We start from the raw sequence: 16,478 nt of genomic DNA, 5'->3' as shown, positions 1-16,478 counted from the left end.
CCCGCTGCTGGTCGTAGGCCCGCTGCTGGTCGTAGGCCTGCTGCGGCGCGTAGGCCTGCTGCGGCGCGGGCGGCGCGGCGCCGGGCTGGCGCGGCCGTCCGTACTCGTCCTCGTAGGGGTTCCAGGGCGGCGGCTGGCCCGGCACGCCGACGGGCGACGGCTGCACGGGCCGGCCGTAGGCGTCGCGCTCGACGCGCGGCGCGGCGCCGCTGCCCTGGCGGTCGACGTAGCCCGTGCCCCCCGCGAAGGACCGCGTGTGGACGTCGTCGTAGGCGGACCGGCCGTTGGCGCCGCGCGCGGGGAAGACCGTCGCGTAAAAGTTCGCGAGCGCCGAGTAGAGCGGCTCCGCGGCCTTGGGCCGGTCGACCTTGCCGCCGAGGACGTCGCGCGCGCTCACGGCGTAGCCGTAGAACTTCTCGTTGACGTCCTTGCGCACGGACACGTAGGCCGCGTCCACCGTGACGCCGCCGTAGGCGCCGCGCGACTGGCTGTACGACATGTACGCCTCCGAGTTCGAGCTCGGCCCCGCGCCCGCGACGTAGGCCTCGCCCGTCGCCGTGCGGCCCAGCGGCCCCAGCGCGAAGGACGCCTCGCCGCCGAGCATGACGTTGGACACCTGCTCGTTGGAGAACTTCTCCATGGTCTCGCGGTCGATGCCCGTGACCATGTCCGTGACCTCGGCGCCGAGGCACGCGCCGAAGGTCACGCCGAAGGAGCCCACGGCGCAGGGCGCGGACCACGTGTTGTCCGGCAGCTTGGCGACGACGCAGCCCGTCGCGAAGCGCAAGCCGCCGATGAACGCGATCTTGCCCACGGTCATGAACATGAGGCCCTCGACGGCCTCGAGCATCTCCGTGCAGTACTCGTTGTCGCGCTCCCAGTAGTTGACGTTCTCGCGGTCCGTCAGGTTCTGGAGCGTGTAGGCCGCCTTGCGCACCTCGCCGCCGAGCGTGAAGCGCAGCGGGCTGTTCATGTAGCGCGTCGAGCCGTCGTCCTCGAGCAAGTTCTCCCGCAGGCTGTTGGAGTTCGTCGCGATCCAGCGCTGCTGGTAGGGCACGAGCAGGCGGTAGCACGTGTTGCAGACGCGCTGGGGCTCCTTGATGTTCCACTCCGGCGGCAGCATGGAGTTGCGCGCGCTGCAGTTGCCGCAGTAGATGTTGCCGCAAAACCGGCAGTGGTGCCGCCGCTCGAGCACGCTGTCGAAGGCGACCTACGACGCGGCGCGTGCGGTGGCGGCGACTCTCGGACAGACGCGGAGACGCGAACCGTGCAGGCGCGGCCCATGCAGCGCTGCGTCGTGCGGTCGTCGACCCAGGGCGGCGGCGCGGACGGCCAGGGATTCCCGCCCGCCGGGGGGGCCTCGCCGGCGCTCGGCGGCGCGATGGGGCACGCCCGCGCGTCGCCGCGCTCGCCGGGCGCCGGCGTCCGCGACATGAAGCTCATGGCAGGCGGCGAACTGCGGCCGCCTCCGTCGTCCACGTCTCGCCTCTCGATGTGCTTTCGATCGAGCTGCTCGTTTGCCCTCGATCCATACAGTGCGGTTGCCGTGCAGGCTCTCAGCGCCGAGCATAGACGCGTCGCCGCTAGCCTCGCTGGGAATCATGGGTGCCGGTGCGTCGACGGAGGGCCAGACGGCCGAGACGCTCACCCTGGCGCGCACGGCGTCCAAGGGCCGCGAGAAGTACCTCGCCGCGGAGGACGTGACCGACCTCGACAGCGCCAAGGAGGAGATCAAGCGCCTGCGCGGGCTGCTGACGGCGACCTTCGACGCCAACGACAACGGCGTCGTCGACTTTGGGGAGATGAAGCACCACGTTTCCGTGGAGAACGGCCACCACGTCATCGACGCGCTCGTCGCGACGAGCGGCCCCGCGTTCGCGGCGCTCGTCGGCGCGACGTCGAACGCGCCCGAGACGTCCTTCGACCTGGGCTTCATCGCGGACCAGGACCAGGACTCGCGGGCCATGAAGGACGCCGCCGGCAAGGAGAACGACGAAGCGACCCTCACGACGGCCTTCGCGACGGCCAGGCTCACGTACCTCGGCGACGGCGACGTCCGGTACAAGTTCGAGCTCGTCGACGACACGCTCGTGAGCGTCGGCACCCACAAGGACGACTCCGACAAGAGCGGCCGCGGCGCCGAGTATTCCCTGCTCGAGTGGTACGGCGGCAAGCTCGTGACGGCCTGCGACCGCACGGGCAACGTCGACGAGGTCGTCTGGAACCCGGCGCCCGACGCCAGCGCGGGCAAGTTCCTCATCAAGCCCGTGGAAAACGACGGCAAGCGCGTGCGCGTGCTCCTCGGCGACGGCTCGAAGAACAAGGGCCTGAAGACGGAGTGGTCCACGATCAAGGACGGCAAGCTCCTCATCGGGTCGACGGGCAAGGAGCGGACGGACGACGACGGCAACGTCGTCCACAAGGGCGAGATGTGGATCAAGGCGCTCGACGAGGCCTTCGCCGTGACGGACATCGACTGGTCGACGCAGTACGGCGCCCTGCGCGCCGCGGCCCAGTGCCCGCACGGCGCGGGCTACATGATCCACGAGTCCGGCCGCTGGTCCGACGTCCACAAGAAGTGGCTCTTCTTCCCGCGCAAGCTCAGCCGCCAGCCCTACGACGAGGTCATCGACGAGGCCAAGTGCTGCAACCTCATGCTCGCCTGCGACGACGACTTCGACGCGTCGAAGGTCATCGCGAAGCCCGCGCTGACGTTCCTCCCGCTCCGCGGCTGCTCGGACTTCCTCTACGTGCCGGGCACGAACGACTCCCACATCTTCGTGATCCGCACGGAGGAGACCATCGACGGCGAGGTCGGCACCTTCTGCAGCGTCATCGACATCGCGGGCAAGGTGCTCATGCCCGAGATGCTCTTCGGCAAGCAGCGCAAGTTCGAGGGCTGCTGCCTCATCGCCGACTTCATGAAGACCAAGCCCGCGTACTGAGCGTGCGGGCTTCGTCCCCCCCCCTTCTTCGCTCCGATCGACGCAAGTCCGCGCCTCTGCTAAAGGGGGCTTTTTACGGTGCCCGAGTCCTCGTTGAACTCCAACTTGCACACTGCTTGCACTGAGCCCTTGCCGCGCCCGCGCGCGCGCAGCGTCGCTATGGAGCAGCACGCCTACGAGAGCACGGACGCGCTGGACCGGCGGCGGCGCGCGCGCCACGAGCGGTCGGAGGAGCACACAGCGCTCTACGCGTTCGTCGCGTGCGCGCTGCTCCTCGTCGTCCTCGTCGTCGTCGCCGTGCGCGTCGGCGACGTCGTGCCGGAGGGCGCCGCGGCGCCGTCGTCGGAGGTGCTCGTCACGGGCTTTGTCGAGTTCGACGGCGTCGAGAACCCGTCGAAGGTCGCCGCGCGCGCGCTCAACGGGTCGCTCGTCGGCCCGCGCGGCGCCGCGGCGCGGATCTTCGCGGAGCTCCTGCCCGTGTCGACCATTGGCGCGTCCTGGGCCGCGGCGGCGCTCGCGACGCGGCCCTTCAAAGCCGTCGTCCACCTCGGCCTCGAGGAGTCGAGCCGCGACCTGCGCGTCGAGATCGCGGGCCACAACGTGCTCGGCGCCGGCGACGACGGCTCGTGCGCGACGACGCCCGCGATCCCCGGCGCGCCCTGCGTCCTCGCGACGACGGCGCCGCTCGGGCGGCTCGTGCTCGTCGACGAGGAGTGGAGCACGGACGCGGGCGTCTTCTTCTGCAACGAGGCCTACTACCGGACGCTCGCGCGCGTCCGCGGCCACGACGGCGGGGCGCCGCTGTTGGGCGAGCGCTCCCTCGTGCCCGTCGTCTTCGTCCACCTGCCCGCGGAGACGACGATGGCCGTGGACGCGTACCTTCCGCGGCTCCGGCGGCTCGTCGACGTCGTCGCCGGCGGGTCCGCGCGCGTCGACGCGGGGAGGAGATTACGAGGGAGGTAAGCTTACTCGGACTTGCACTCCGGCGCCGCGCCGAGGCGCCGCGCGCGGTCGCGCTCGAGGAGGTCCCGGATGTGCTCCCGCGCGTCGTGGAGCTCCCGGCGCGCGTCCGGGAGCTCGAGCCGCCCGCGGACGATGTCCAGGGGCGTCTTGCCGAGCGTCGAGGGCACCGTCGCGTCGGCGCCGGCGTCGAGGAGCACCTCGACGATGGGCGCCTGCGAGTAGAAGGTCGCCGTCGCGAGCGCCGTCGCGCCGAAGTCGTCCTGGAGGTCGAGCACGTCCGGCGCGTGCTCGAGGAAGGCCCGGACCGCGGCCTCGCGGCCGTAGCACGCCGCGAGGTTGAGCGCGAGCTGGTTGTCGGCGACGACGGTCGCCGCGGCGCCGAGGCGGAGCAGCGCGGCGACGGCGACCGCGCGGCCGTCCATCGCCGCCTGGTGCAGGCACGGGTAGCGGCCGTCGCGCGGCCGGTGGTCCACGGCCGCGCCCTTGTCGAGCACGAGCGCCTCGACGGCGGCGCCGTCGTCGCGCCGCACGGCGTCGACGAGGTCGCAGAACGCGCCGTCCGCCGCCAGCCCGACGGCCTCCGACGGGCTCCCGGCCGCGTCGTCGCTCCGGAGGCTCAGGAGCGCCAGCGACACGCGCGAGATCGCGGGCCGCGCGCCGAGGAGCTCGACGGACCGCAGCATGGGCATCGTCGCCGCGCGCCGCAGCGACTCGACAAAGTCCGCGGAGTTGAGCGCGGACGAGAGCGCGTCGTCCGCGGCGCCGGCGGCGCCGGCGGCGCCGTCTTCGAGATCCGGCGCCGTGGAGGCGCGCCGCAGCGCCGACCGCCGCAGGGTCCGGCGCACGAGGCTCTGGGCCAGCCGGCGGTGCTCGGGCAGGAGCCGCTCGTCGACGATCCGCGAGATCTCGTTCTGAGCGCTTTTGCTCACGGCGCGGAAGGCGTTGAGGAGATAGGCGTTGCCGAAGGTCGAAACGCGTATGACGACGTCCCAGGGGCACGGTGCTTCTGCCGGCGCGCGGATTCGGGGGCCGAAGAGCTCGGATTCGGGCGCCGAAGAGCTCGACATTGCTCAAGGCGGCGAAGCACCGAGTGAAGCTGTTCAACAGCGCTGCACGTTCGACCAGGCCTGCGCTGCTTGGATGAGCGAGCTGCCCATTGGACCACACCCGAGAATATGGAGCACGAGCGCGACGCCCCCCTGCTGGGCACCTTGCAAGATCCAGCGCCCCCGCCGCCGCAGAAGCTCCCGTCGCGGCTGCCCTTCTACGTGCTCGCGACGCTCGTCGTCGACCTGCAGGCCTACCTCATCGGCTTCACGGTGTCCTTCAGCGGCCCGACGATCCGCAGCATCATCGCGGACACGGGCCTCTGCGGGTCGGGCTGGGCCGCGGGCGACGCCATCTGCAGCCGCGCGGAGCTCGTCGTCGCCTGCCCAGACCTCGTCGCGCTCGGCGCCGCGCTGCTCGCGGGCCGGCTCAGCGGCCGGCTCGGCTGCCGGCGGCTGCTGCTGCTGAACTGCGCGCCCTGGATGGCCGGCTACGGCCTGTTGGCCTGCGCGCGGTCCTACACGACGGTGCTCGCCGCGCGCCTCGTCATCGGCTTCGCCCAGGGCGCGTCGAGCGCGCTCATCCAGCCCTACGTCGGCGAGTGCGCGCCGCCGAGCTGCCGCGGCATCTTGATGGGCATGCTCAACCTCGTGCTCTGCTGCGGCATCTTCACGACCCAGCTCTTCGGCCTCGGCGTGTCGAGCCGCGCCCACTGGTGGCGCGTCATGGCCGCGTTCGGCGTCGCGCCCGCGGCGGTGCACCTGGCGCTCGTCGGCGCGTGCTTCCCCGAGGCGCCGCCCCACCTCGTGCGCCAAGGCCGCCTCGACGCCGCGAAGCGGGCCCTCGTCGCCATCCACGGCGCCGGCGGCGGCGACCACGACGCGACGGTCCGCGACCTCCACGCGCTCCACGCGGCCAAGCCCGGCGCCGCGGCCCGCGCGGACCCGCTCTGCGCGCGCCGCTACCTCTACCCGGCCTGCCTCGGCGTCGCGACCGTCGGCGCCTTCTCCCTCAGCGGCCAGAAGATCGTCAACTCCTACCTCAACGACATCCTCGCCGCCGCGGGCGACACGGACGACGGCGACAAGTCCGTCGAGCTCGGCGCGCTCGGCTACGGCGCCGCCCAGGTGCTCATCTCCCTGCTCGGCATCCTCTACTTCATCCCCAAGTTCGGCCGCAAGCCCCTCCTCGTCGGCTCCCTCGTCGGCGCGGCGCTCGGCAGCGGCGTCCTCGGCCTCTCGTACGCGCTCGACGACCCGGGCCTCAACGCCTGGCTCCCCATCGTCGCCGTCGTCTTCTACGTCGCCTGCATCTCCTTCGGCGTCGGGCCCCTCGCCTGGGCCTACTCGACGGAGGTGAGCCCCGAGCGCATCCGCGCCCAGGTCTCGGGCGCGGCCGTCGCCGTCTTCTGGGGCTTCAACTTCCTCTTCACGAACTACTTCAAGGAGCTCGAGACGGCCCTCACGCAGCAGGGCGTCTTCTTCGCCTTCGCCGCCTTCTCCCTCGCCTCCGCGGGCCTCCTCGCCCTCTTCGCCGTCGAGACCAAGGGCAAGTCCCTCGTCGAGCTCGAGCGCATCTTCCTCGGTGTTGCCGACGGGGAGGAGGAGGATCTCATCGCTTAGGGGGCCGGTGACGAAGGGACGTTGCCTATGCTCTTGTCTTTCGGCAGTGCTGCGCGTTGGCAGGTTGGACCAGGCTCTGCCTCTCGTCGAGTCGTCGACGTCGACTCGAGTTGGTGAAACCCGCGGCGCGCCAGTCCCTATCCGACGCCCGCGTGGCCCTCGACCGCCTCGGCGCGAACGACGCTACGTAAAATCCTACTAGTACTACTTCATCCAGACGGCGATCTTGTGGAACTTCTCGAGGACGACGGGGACGAGGGCGTTGAGGGACTCGTTGATGAGGGAGAGGAAGAAGCGCTCGGCGTCCTCGTCGCTGAGGTCGAGGCGGAAGCGGTCCTGGAACTTGGCGAGCTTCACGTCGGACTCCTCGGAGAGGTGCTCGATGCCCGCGTCCTTCATGAGCGACATGAGGTTGAGCAGGAGGGGCGCGTGCTTGCGGAGGCAGGTGTAGGCCTGGCAGCACTTGGTCTTGAACTTCTGCGTGTAGTTGGGGTCGTCCGGGTAGCCCATGGCCTCGGCCATCTCCTTGGTGAGCCGGAACGGCGGCGGGTACGGCTTCGGGTCCTTGCCGAGGATGAACCCAAAGTCGATGTGGAAGAGGCGCCCGTCCTTGGCGATCATGATGTTGTCGAGGTGGCGGTCGCCGATGCCCAACAGGTAGGTGATGACGCAGTAGCCCGCGCAGCTCCGCGTGAAGTTGTCGCGCGCCTCGGCCGACACGCCGTCCGCCGCGCGCCGGTCCGGGTTCCAGCGCCGGAGGAAGGCCGTGATGGAGCCGCCGTGGTCCGCCAGAGATCGACGAGATCGCCGCGGAGTCCTCGACGAACTGGAGCAGGCCCGACGACGCGCCCGTCGCGAGCGCGCGGTAGCACGTGAGCTTCAAATCCAGGTTCACGCGCTTCAGCAGCAGGTCCATGAGCAGCACGAACTGGAGCACGAGCTGGTCCTGGCGCAGGTCGTCGCCGTTCTTGACGATGACGCGGTAGGGCGCGGGCGGCGCCGCGCCCGAGCCGCGGCCGCCGTCGCCGCTAACGCGGTCGCCCTCCGCGGGCTCGAGCTCGACGACGTCCTTGCCCGCGTCGCTCCCGAAGGCCGCGGTCGCCAGCGCGTCGAAGAAGGAGCCGTCGCCGCCGAGCGACGAGCTCCGGGGCTCGCGCTCCGCGGGCGGCGGCGCCGCGCGCGCGCGCGCGGGCGGCGGCGGCGGCGCGGCCGCGCGCGCCGCGAGCGCCGCGGCGTCCGGCGGCTCGGGCTTCCGCTCGAAGGCGACGAGCGCCGGGTACATGGCCGACCGGTAGATCTTCGGCGCGCGCGCGGGGTCGTGGAGGCCCGTCACGGACACCGTCGGGTCGAGCGGCATGGGCACGCCGCGCGCGGTCACGAGCCGCGGCACGCGCAGCTGGCTCAGGGACTTGCGCAGCGCCTCCTCCTTCAGATCCTTGCGCCCCTTCTCCTCCTTGGCGCGGCTCTGGGCCTCGAGCACGGACACGACGAGCTCCTCCTGCGCGCGGAGCGTCGCGTAGACGTCCGGCGCGCGCGTCGCCAGGTCCTCGGCGAAGCGGCCCCGGAACACGCGGTACGTCGCGCAGGCCGCCTCGTCGCTCGCGTCCTCGGCGCCCACCTTCAGGTACCACCACACAAAGTTCGCGACGGACAGCGACCGCGCGGCGCGCTCCGAGAGGAACGCCGCGAGCGGCGACCGCGCGCCCTTCTTCTTCGCGCCCCGCCCGCCGTCGGCGCGCTCCATCTCCACGACGTCCTTGCCGCCCCGGCTCGCCTCCGCCGGCGCCGCCTCGCTGAGCGCCGCGTCGCGCCGCGCCTCGTAGCGGAGCGCCTGCACGAGCTGCAGCAGGTAGGCCACGAGCTCCTCGTCGCTCGCGGCGCGCAGGGCGTCGACGGCGAAGGCGCGCACGACCTCGTGCTGGAAGGCCTTCTCCGGCCCCAGCAGCTTGAGCGCGTCCGCGATGTCGACGGGCGCGCGCGACCGCCACGCCGCGAGCAGCTCCCGGACCTGCGCGAGCTCCGCCTCGACGCGCCAGTCCACGCTCAGCAGGAACTTGGGTAAAGCGTGCTTGTCCGTCACGAGCGTGTAGCGGAACTTCCAGAGCAGCTCCTTGTCGCGCGGGCTCAGCGCGTCGCCCGGCGCGGACACGATCTTCGCGATCGCGCGCGCCTCGTCGACGTTGGGCTTGAGCTCGCGGTCCACGAGGGCCCGCGTCGCGTCGCGCGCGAGGGCGCGGTACTTGTCCTCGATGGGGTTCGACGCCCCGCCGCGCGGCGCGTCCTCGTAGTCGTAGACGAAGACGTCGCGCCGCTCGCGCGCCGCGGGCCCGCGCGGCTCGCGCCGCGGCTTCGCGTCGCCGTCGGACGCGCCGTAGAGGTCGAAGAGGCTCCCGCCCGAGCCGTGCTTCGACGACGCCGTGATGCCCATGTCCGCGAGCGTCGCCTCGACGACGTTGACGGTCACGTCGTCGTCCGCGGCGCCCGCGGCGCCGAGGCCCGCGCCGCCGCCCCGCCGCGGCAGGGCGCCGTCGTCGCCGGCGCGCAGGTCCCGGAAGGCCTTGTCGATCTTCGGCACCGTGGGCGCGGCCGCGTAGGGCTTCTCCTCGTAGAGGACCGGGTGCTCCAGACTCGGCAGCTCCAGGCTCAGGAACGCGCGGCCGGCCATGGCGCGCTCCGCCGCCGTCGTGTGCACGGCGCGGAGCCAGGCCTCGCGGTCCTCGAGCGCCGCCCGCCGGCGGCCGAGCCGCTCGAGCGTCATCGCGTCGAGCCACGCGGTGCGGCCCGCGGCGGCCGCCGGCGCCGCGGGCCCGCCCGCGGAGCCCGGCGCGCCCGCGGCGCTCGCGCGCCGCTCCGGCGTCGCCGGCGGCCGGGCCGCGGCGGGCGCCGCGCCGGCCCCGGCCGCGCCGCCGAAGTTCTCGCGGAGCTTCTCGGCGCGGAAGAGGTGGTCGTCGGCCGCGTAGGGCCCGTAGCCGGCCCGGGACTCCTCGTCGCCCCGCAGCTCGCGCGCGAAGGCGCCGACGGCGCCGCCGAGCTCCGTCGCGCGGTTCGCCGCCGCGAGCGCCGCCGCGGCCTCGCCCGCGGCCGTCTCGTCGTGGAGCGCCAGTTTCACGAGGCCCCGCGCGAGGCGCCCCCGGCCGTCGAAGAGGGGCGTCGACGCCGACGCGACGACGCGCCGGTCCTCGCCCATGACCGTCACGGCGAGCGCCGCGTCCCGCGTCAGGTCCCGCAGCTTCACGGGGAACCGCAACAGCTCGCCGAACTCGAACGCGCACCGCCGCGCGTCGAAGCTCGCGGCCGTCCGCGTCGAGATGGGCACGCGGTGCGTCGGCGCGCCGTGGCAGAGCACCGTGCCGCAGACGTAGAACTCCTCCTCGCTGCCCCGCGCCCAGACGCTCGGCGCCGCGCCCTCCTCGGCGTAGACGCCGTCCGGGTCGACGTCGTCGAGCGGGAGCTCGAGGTGGCAGACGCCGACCTCGAGGTCCACGCCCGCGCTGTGCGACGGGAAGAACGGGAACGAGCGCCACATGGTGCCGGCGTCGCGCCGCGCGCGCGCCGCTGCGACGCGAAGGTGCTCGCGCGGCGGCGCAGCCGGAGCCGCGGCGGCGCTACGCGCTGGAGCTGGAGCAGGAGCGCGAGCGCGTCCGCGAGCAGGACGACGCGCTCCTCGAGGCGCGGGTCACACGCGTCGAAGGTCGAGCTGGCACCAGTCGGCGCACGCGCCTAGCTCTTCGCGGCGCAGGACTTGGTCTCCATCCCTCTCAAACCCCCCTCCTCTCAAACCCCCGAAGGCCGCCCGGGGTCGACGCGCCGCGCGACGTCCTCCGACGCGACGCGAGGCCTCGTCGACTCGACAGGTCGCCGGGTCGGCCCCCCGGCGGCGCCCGTCGCACCACCGAGCAAGGGCCGGGTCCATCTACGATCCGCGTCGACCGCGCGGCGCTCCAAGCGCGGCGCGGTGCGGCCGCGGGCCGCGCTAGCGGTTGCCGGAGCCCGCCGACGCGCGGCGCGCCTCGTTGCCCTCGCGCGCGGCGCGGCGGCCGCCCTTGGCCATGCACTTGTCGAGGTGCTGCGCGTACCGCAGCGGCCCGACCTGCGGCGGGAGGCGCGCGCTCGCGCGCGTCGACGAGGTCCGGAGGAACGCGGCGCGCGCGCGCGCTGGCCGCAGTTGCAGCAGTTGAAGGCGTATTTGTCCATGTCGCTCGGGTTGAAGGCCGGCGCCTCCGTGAGCTTCAGGTCCGCCGCCGTCGCGGGCGCCGCCTCGCGCGCGGGCTTGGGCTTCGTGCTCGGCGGGCCGGCGCAGAGGTACGCGAGCTTGCACGGCGCCTCGCGATAGGCCCTGCGCGGGCGAGAAAAAATCACGCGCGCGCGCGGCGACGGAGGCGCACCGGTGCTCCTCGAAGACGATGTCGAGGATGCACTGGTTGTGGAGGTACTGGAGCAGGAATCGGTCGTGCGCCGCCGAGTCGATGGGCGCGGCGAGGTCGATCGTGCCGTCCTCGGACTGCATCATCGCGGCCATGGCCGCGCGGCGCACGGCGTCGGCTCGGCGCTCGCAGCCGGGCTGCACCGCCTTCAGTTTCGTCTTCAATGTCAGCCCGAGGTCAGCGGAGAGAGCATGGCGCTCGAACCGACGCGCCAGCGTCGCTCGAAGCGGCCGGACCGCCTGTCCGTCGAGGACCCGTCCTTCGAGCGCGAGCTGCAGCGCGTGCTCGCGCTGTCGAAGCGCGAGGAGGACGCCAAGTGGGCCAACGCGAACAAGCGGCCGACGCTCTTCGGCGCCGTCGGCGGCGCCGACGAGGCGCCCGCGCCTCCGGCGCGCAAGCCGCCGCCTCCGAAAAAGGCGTCACCGAAGGCCGGCGGCAAGCGCGCGTCGTCGCCGGGCCCCGCGCCCGCGGCCAAGGCGGGCCGCAAGGGCGACGCGGACGCGCGGTCGACCGCGAGCGGCGGATCCGGCGGCGGCGGCGGCAAGGCCCGCGGGTCGTCGCGGAAGCGGGCGCCCACGGACGCCGACGCCGCCCTCGAGCGCACGGCCTACCTCGGCGTCGAGTACAACTCGAGCTCCGGCAAGTACCGCGCGACGATCCGCGGCCGCACGGGCTACGACTACTGCCTCGGCTGGTACGCGTCGGCGACGGAGGCCGCGGCCTGCTACGACGAGACGGCGCGCGGGCTCCACGGCCCCGGCGCCGAGACGAACTTCGCGCCGCCGCCGGAGCGCCGCGACCTGCCGCTCTTCGACCTGTCGCTGCCCAAGTCGGGCAAGACCGCGAGCAGGGAGGAGCCGCGCGCCGAGGAGAAGCCGCGGCCGCTGGCCTGGTACGAGGAGACCGTCGCCGCCTTCCTGGCGAACGAGCGACAGAAGGGCGTCGATGTGTAACAATGTGTGGTCGTTACGTAAAATTAGCCGCGCGCCTTCTTGCCGAAGCCGCTGTCGTAGCCGAGGACCGAGTCGTCGTCGCTGTCCGGCTCCCGCGGCCGCTTCTTCTCCGCCGGCGTCACGACCGGCAAGGCGGGCGCGGCCTCCTCCTGCGTGAGGTCGATGGGCTCGTCGTCGTCGTCGGCCGCGTCCTCGAAGTCCTCCGTGAGGTCGACGACGACGGGCGGCGTCACCGGCGCCGCGGGCTTCACGCGCGCCGCGGCCGGCGGCTTCGTCGGCGTCACGAAGTTCGTCGTCCGCAAGGACGGGTCGGTCGCGTCCGGGCCGTCGACGACCTCGCGGATGTCGCGCGCCTTCGCCTGGAGCCGCCGGAACATGAACGAGCCCAGGGAATTCGGGAGCATCGCGTAGTAGATGTTGCACGCGTTCGTCTGCGAGACGCGGTGGATGCGGTCCTCGGCCTGCATGTGGTCCGTCGGCGACCAGGTCATCTCCGCGAAGAGGATCGTCGACGCCTCGGTCATGTTCAGGCCGTTGGAGCACGTGCCCATGGACAGCAGGGCCACGCGGCACGTCGCGTCCGTCTTGAACCGCTTAATGCGCTCCTCGCGCTGCGCGCCGGGCACCGAGCCGTCGACGCGGATCGTCGTCGCCCCCTTGATCTTCTGGAAGCCGGCCTCGAGCCTGTCGAGCACCTCGCGGTGGTGCGCGAAGACGATGATCTTCTGCGTGTCGTTGTCGTCCTCGAAGAAGTGCTCCTTGACCCACTCGACGCACGGCTCGGCTGCGAGGACCGCGGTGCCACTGAAGAGCTTCATCACCTCGTGCACCGGCTCCTGGTCCGCGGCGAGGATCTCGTCCTTGTTCCGCAGGGCCTCGAACTTCGCCTTGAGGCCGCTCGCCTTGTTCGCGGCGCCCGGCGACGCCTCGAGGTAGAGCACGTGCCGCTGCTTCTCGGGGAGCTGCGTCAGGACCTCCGTCTTAAGCCGCCGCATCTGCATCGTCTTCAACAGGCCGTTGACCTCGGTCTGGGTCCCGGGATTGAATCCCGTCCAATTCTCGATCGTGCGCAAGCCCGTGTAGATTTCCTTGCACACGCAGTAGCGCTGCTGCCATTGGTTGTGGAACGGCATGTGATCCTGCGCGGCTTTGGGCAGCACCATCTTGAGCTGGCTCCAGAGGTCGTTCGCGCCGGCGGGCGCCGGCGTCCCGGTCAGCAGCGCGACGTGATCCGCGCGCATGACCACGGGCATGATCTCCTTCGCGCGCTTGGTGCTCGGGTCCTTGCACTTGTGGCTCTCGTCGAGGATCACGCAGCGCCACTGCGCACCCCCGGGCGGCGCCTGCAGCGTCCGGTTCGCCCGGAAGATGTCGTAGGTGCAGATGCAGATCTGGCTGTCGTAGTTCCACGACGTGAGTATCGTTTGCTTCGCGCCCATGCGCGTGACCGTCTTCTTGCCCTCGCGCGCGATCTGGACGACGACGTTGGACGCGATCCAGCGGTGGACCTCCTGCTCCCACTGCGTGAGCACGGCCTTGGGCGCGACGACCAAGACCGGCCAGTCGTTGGGGTACTGGCGCATGAGCGTCAAGGCCTGCGCGGTCTTGCCCAGGCCCATCTCATCGTTTAAGAAGACGCGGCCGCCGCGTTCCATCGCGAACCCGACGGCCTCGACCTGGTACGGGAGCAGCGACGGGTGCGCTTTCATTTTGTTCACGTCCACGGTCGTCCGCGGTGCGGCGGCCTTCTTCAGCTGGTCTACCCACGCCGGGGGCGGCGGCTGCTTTTGCATTCTGGAGAGAGGGGCGCGACCGAGGGGCCGCGGAGCTGCTTACGATTCAGAAGAACGTCGGCCAGCGCGTCGGGAGAGCTCAGCCGCTTCGGAGAGCTGAGCTGTGAGAGCCGCATCAACATCTCCGCACCATTAGCTCACCATTGCCCCAGGGCGCGATGCTGGCTTCCTCGTGGGGCGGCAGCCCGGCCTGATGCTGCGGCGCCTCCTCGTCGCGGCCCTGGCCGCGGCGGACGACCGCCAGACGATCAAGTACTTCGTGCACAAGTACAACGGCCTCGCGCCGTGGCTCGACTGGGGCGGGCTGCCCTGCCGCAACAGCACGCGGACCTGCGCCGGCGCGCCGCCGCGCGTCGCGTTCCTCGTCGCCGGCGCGTCGCGCGGCTTCGTCGAGCGGCCGGACGTCCACGGGTCCTACAAGCGCTTCGTCGTCGACTCCTTCGCCGCCGCGCGGGACTCGGAGGTGCTCCTCTACCTGCGCGGCGTCGGCAACGTCACGGCCGCGCAGTGGGCCGCGCTCGACGCCGCGCTCGGGCCGTCGGTCGTCGCGCGCGTGCCCGACAACGACACGGCCGCGGACCCGCCGCCCCTGGCGCCCGCGGCCCGGGACTGCGTCGCGGGCACGGGCTTCGCGCGCGACGACTACCGGCGGCGCGCGCACGCGTGGTGGTCGTCCATGGCCGCGGGCCACGCGCTCGTCGCCGGCCGCGAGCGCGCCACCAACAAGCGCTTCGACGCCGTCGTCTTCAGCCGGCCCGACGTGCTCTACGACTTCCCCTTCGGGCCCCACTGCGAGTACGACGCCGGCACGTGGTACGCCGGCGGCAAGGGGGCGCCGGACAACTTCTGGATCCTGCCGCGCGCCGCGGCGGCGAGCGTCCTGAACTCGCTCGCCTCCTTCTACGCCTGCGCCGGCCCGACGGAGCCGTGCTGCGTCCGCACGCACCGGGACGTCTCCGGCGCGACGATGTTCTCCTGGTGGATCACCTACTACTGGCACGTCGCCGCGCGGCGCGTCTTCCCGCTCTCGACGCGGCTCAAGGGCAGCACGACCGTCGCCGTCACGCACAACCGCGGCGCGGGCTCGCACCTCGGCTGCGGCGCGCCCAACTGCGGGACCATGTGCCCGCGCGATCGAAGAAGGCGGCGGCCATAGGGTGCTAGGGACCGTACGTAGCCGGCCGGGAGTGTGGGCCATGGCGCACGGCGGCGCTCCCCGATAGTAGACACACTGGCAGATTGTTAGCATGCAGGAGGTGTCGAGGCGCGGCCGCGGACGGCGCAGCTCCCGGCGCCTAGTAGACCTCGACGCGCCACTGGCCCTTCTTCTTGAGGTCCTTGATGTACTCGTCGTAGTCGAGGCCCTTCTTGTCGCAGACGCTCTTGAGCATGTCCTGGATGCCCGGCATCATGCCCTTGAGGCCGCAGAAGTACATGACGGCGCCCTTGCCGAGGCGGTCGAAGATCTCGTCGGCGTACTCCTCGACCTTGTCCTGGATGTACATCTTGCCGCCCTTGGAGTTGGACTGCTCGCGGCTGAGCGCGTAGTCGAGCTTGAAGTTGTCCGGGTACTTGGCGAGCGTCGCCTGCCACTCCTCGTCGTAGAGGAGCGCGTCGCTGTTGGCGACGCCGAGGAAGAGCCAGGCCGTGCCCTTGTAGGCCTCGCCGGCGGGCGTCGTCTCCGTGAAGAGGCGGCGGATGAAGGACCGGTAGGGCGCGATGCCCGTGCCCGTGGCGACCATGATGTAGTCCGTGTCCGCCTTCTCCTCGGGCATGAGCATGACCTTGCCGGAGGGGCCCGTCATCTTGACCGCGTCGCCGGGCTTGGAGTCGCAGATGAAGTTGGAGCAGACGCCCTTCTTCGCCGGGTCGTCCTTGCCCATCTCCGGGTCCCAGTACGTCGCGCGGCGCACGCAGAGCGACGTCGTCTTGCCCGTCATGTCGTCGCCGTAGCGCGACGCGGCGATGGAGTAGAGGCGCACCGTGTGGGGCTTGCCGTTCTTCGGGTTCGTGCCGTCGGCGATGACGCCGAAGGACTGGCCCTCCCAGTAGGGCATCTTGCCCTGGTGGTCGAAGATGATGTGGCACGTCTCGCCCGTCGCCTCGGGGCCGACGATGCGCTTGCAGCTCACGACCTTGGTCGTGTAGGGCGACTTGTTTTTGTAGGTGTTCACGGGCACCGTGGACTGGTCCCAGTAGGGCGACGCCTCGAGGAAGTCCTGCTTCTTGCCCGCCGGCGACTCCGTGAGGATCGTCCCCTTGCTGCCGCCGCCGAGCTTGCCCTTCACCCAGGTGCGCAGGCCCATAGACGGCGTCGCGCGCGTGAGCGCGTCGGCGCCCGTCGCGAGCAGCGCGAGTAGGACAATGAGGCGAGCCATCGTTTCAGGTCCGGTCCGCGACGACGTTTAGGTCGGCACGCGCGATGACGAAGTCGCTTGCTCGATCCTAGCAGGCCTAGCGGCTTCAACATGTGCATCTAGCCGATGTTTACCTCCCAAAGGACGCGTAGGCGCTCGCAGGCGCCACCGGGTCAGTTTACCGGGCAATTTCAAACACAAAGCTGGCACTCTTCGCAGTTGCGGTCGCCGCGATACTCTCGGTGACAAAGCGGACGTCGTAAGGCGGATCTGGGTTGATAACCGCGCCGAGGTCAACCATCAGGGCACCGTTGACAAAGCAAAACTGCGCTGCGCTTTCAAAGCTGCCCCAGTCCTTTGCGCGTGGTCCGAAT

The 16,478-nt window shown here is 71.6% G+C and overlaps 4 protein-coding genes across 4 annotated transcripts; 2 read left to right on the top strand and 2 right to left on the bottom strand.

Moving 5' to 3' along the window:
- Window positions 1-1,964: 1,964 nt before the first annotated feature.
- AURANDRAFT_31875 (hypothetical protein) lies at window positions 1,965-2,945 on the top strand (the record flags this gene model as incomplete). Its single annotated transcript, XM_009042189.1, has 2 exons — window positions 1,965-2,216; window positions 2,265-2,945. The coding sequence occupies 2 exons, from the start codon at window positions 1,965-1,967 to the stop codon at window positions 2,943-2,945; spliced, it is 933 nt and encodes a 310-aa protein (XP_009040437.1).
- Window positions 2,946-12,307: 9,362 nt separating this feature from the next.
- AURANDRAFT_1482 (hypothetical protein) lies at window positions 12,308-13,645 on the bottom strand (the record flags this gene model as incomplete). Its single annotated transcript, XM_009042133.1, has 3 exons — window positions 12,308-12,733; window positions 12,785-13,381; window positions 13,436-13,645. Coding segments are annotated over 3 exons (1,233 nt in total), but the record flags the coding sequence as incomplete, so codon positions are not given.
- A 295-nt stretch (window positions 13,646-13,940) lies between these two features.
- On the top strand, window positions 13,941-14,903 carry AURANDRAFT_66900 (hypothetical protein; the record flags this gene model as incomplete). The annotated part of the gene is made up of 1 exon (XM_009042190.1): window positions 13,941-14,903. The coding sequence occupies one exon, from the start codon at window positions 13,941-13,943 to the stop codon at window positions 14,901-14,903; it is 963 nt and encodes a 320-aa protein (XP_009040438.1).
- Window positions 14,904-15,042: 139 nt separating this feature from the next.
- On the bottom strand, window positions 15,043-16,053 carry FNR3 (hypothetical protein; the record flags this gene model as incomplete). Its single annotated transcript, XM_009042185.1, has 1 exon — window positions 15,043-16,053. One exon carries the CDS (start codon window positions 16,051-16,053, stop codon window positions 15,043-15,045), a length of 1,011 nt encoding a protein of 336 aa, XP_009040433.1.
- Window positions 16,054-16,478: the final 425 nt, after the last annotated feature.

This window comes from Aureococcus anophagefferens (assembly GCF_000186865.1).
Source record: "Aureococcus anophagefferens unplaced genomic scaffold AURANscaffold_28, whole genome shotgun sequence".
Classification (NCBI taxonomy): Eukaryota; class Pelagophyceae; order Pelagomonadales; family Pelagomonadaceae; genus Aureococcus; species Aureococcus anophagefferens.
This window is presented reverse-complemented; position numbering and strand designations above follow the sequence as displayed.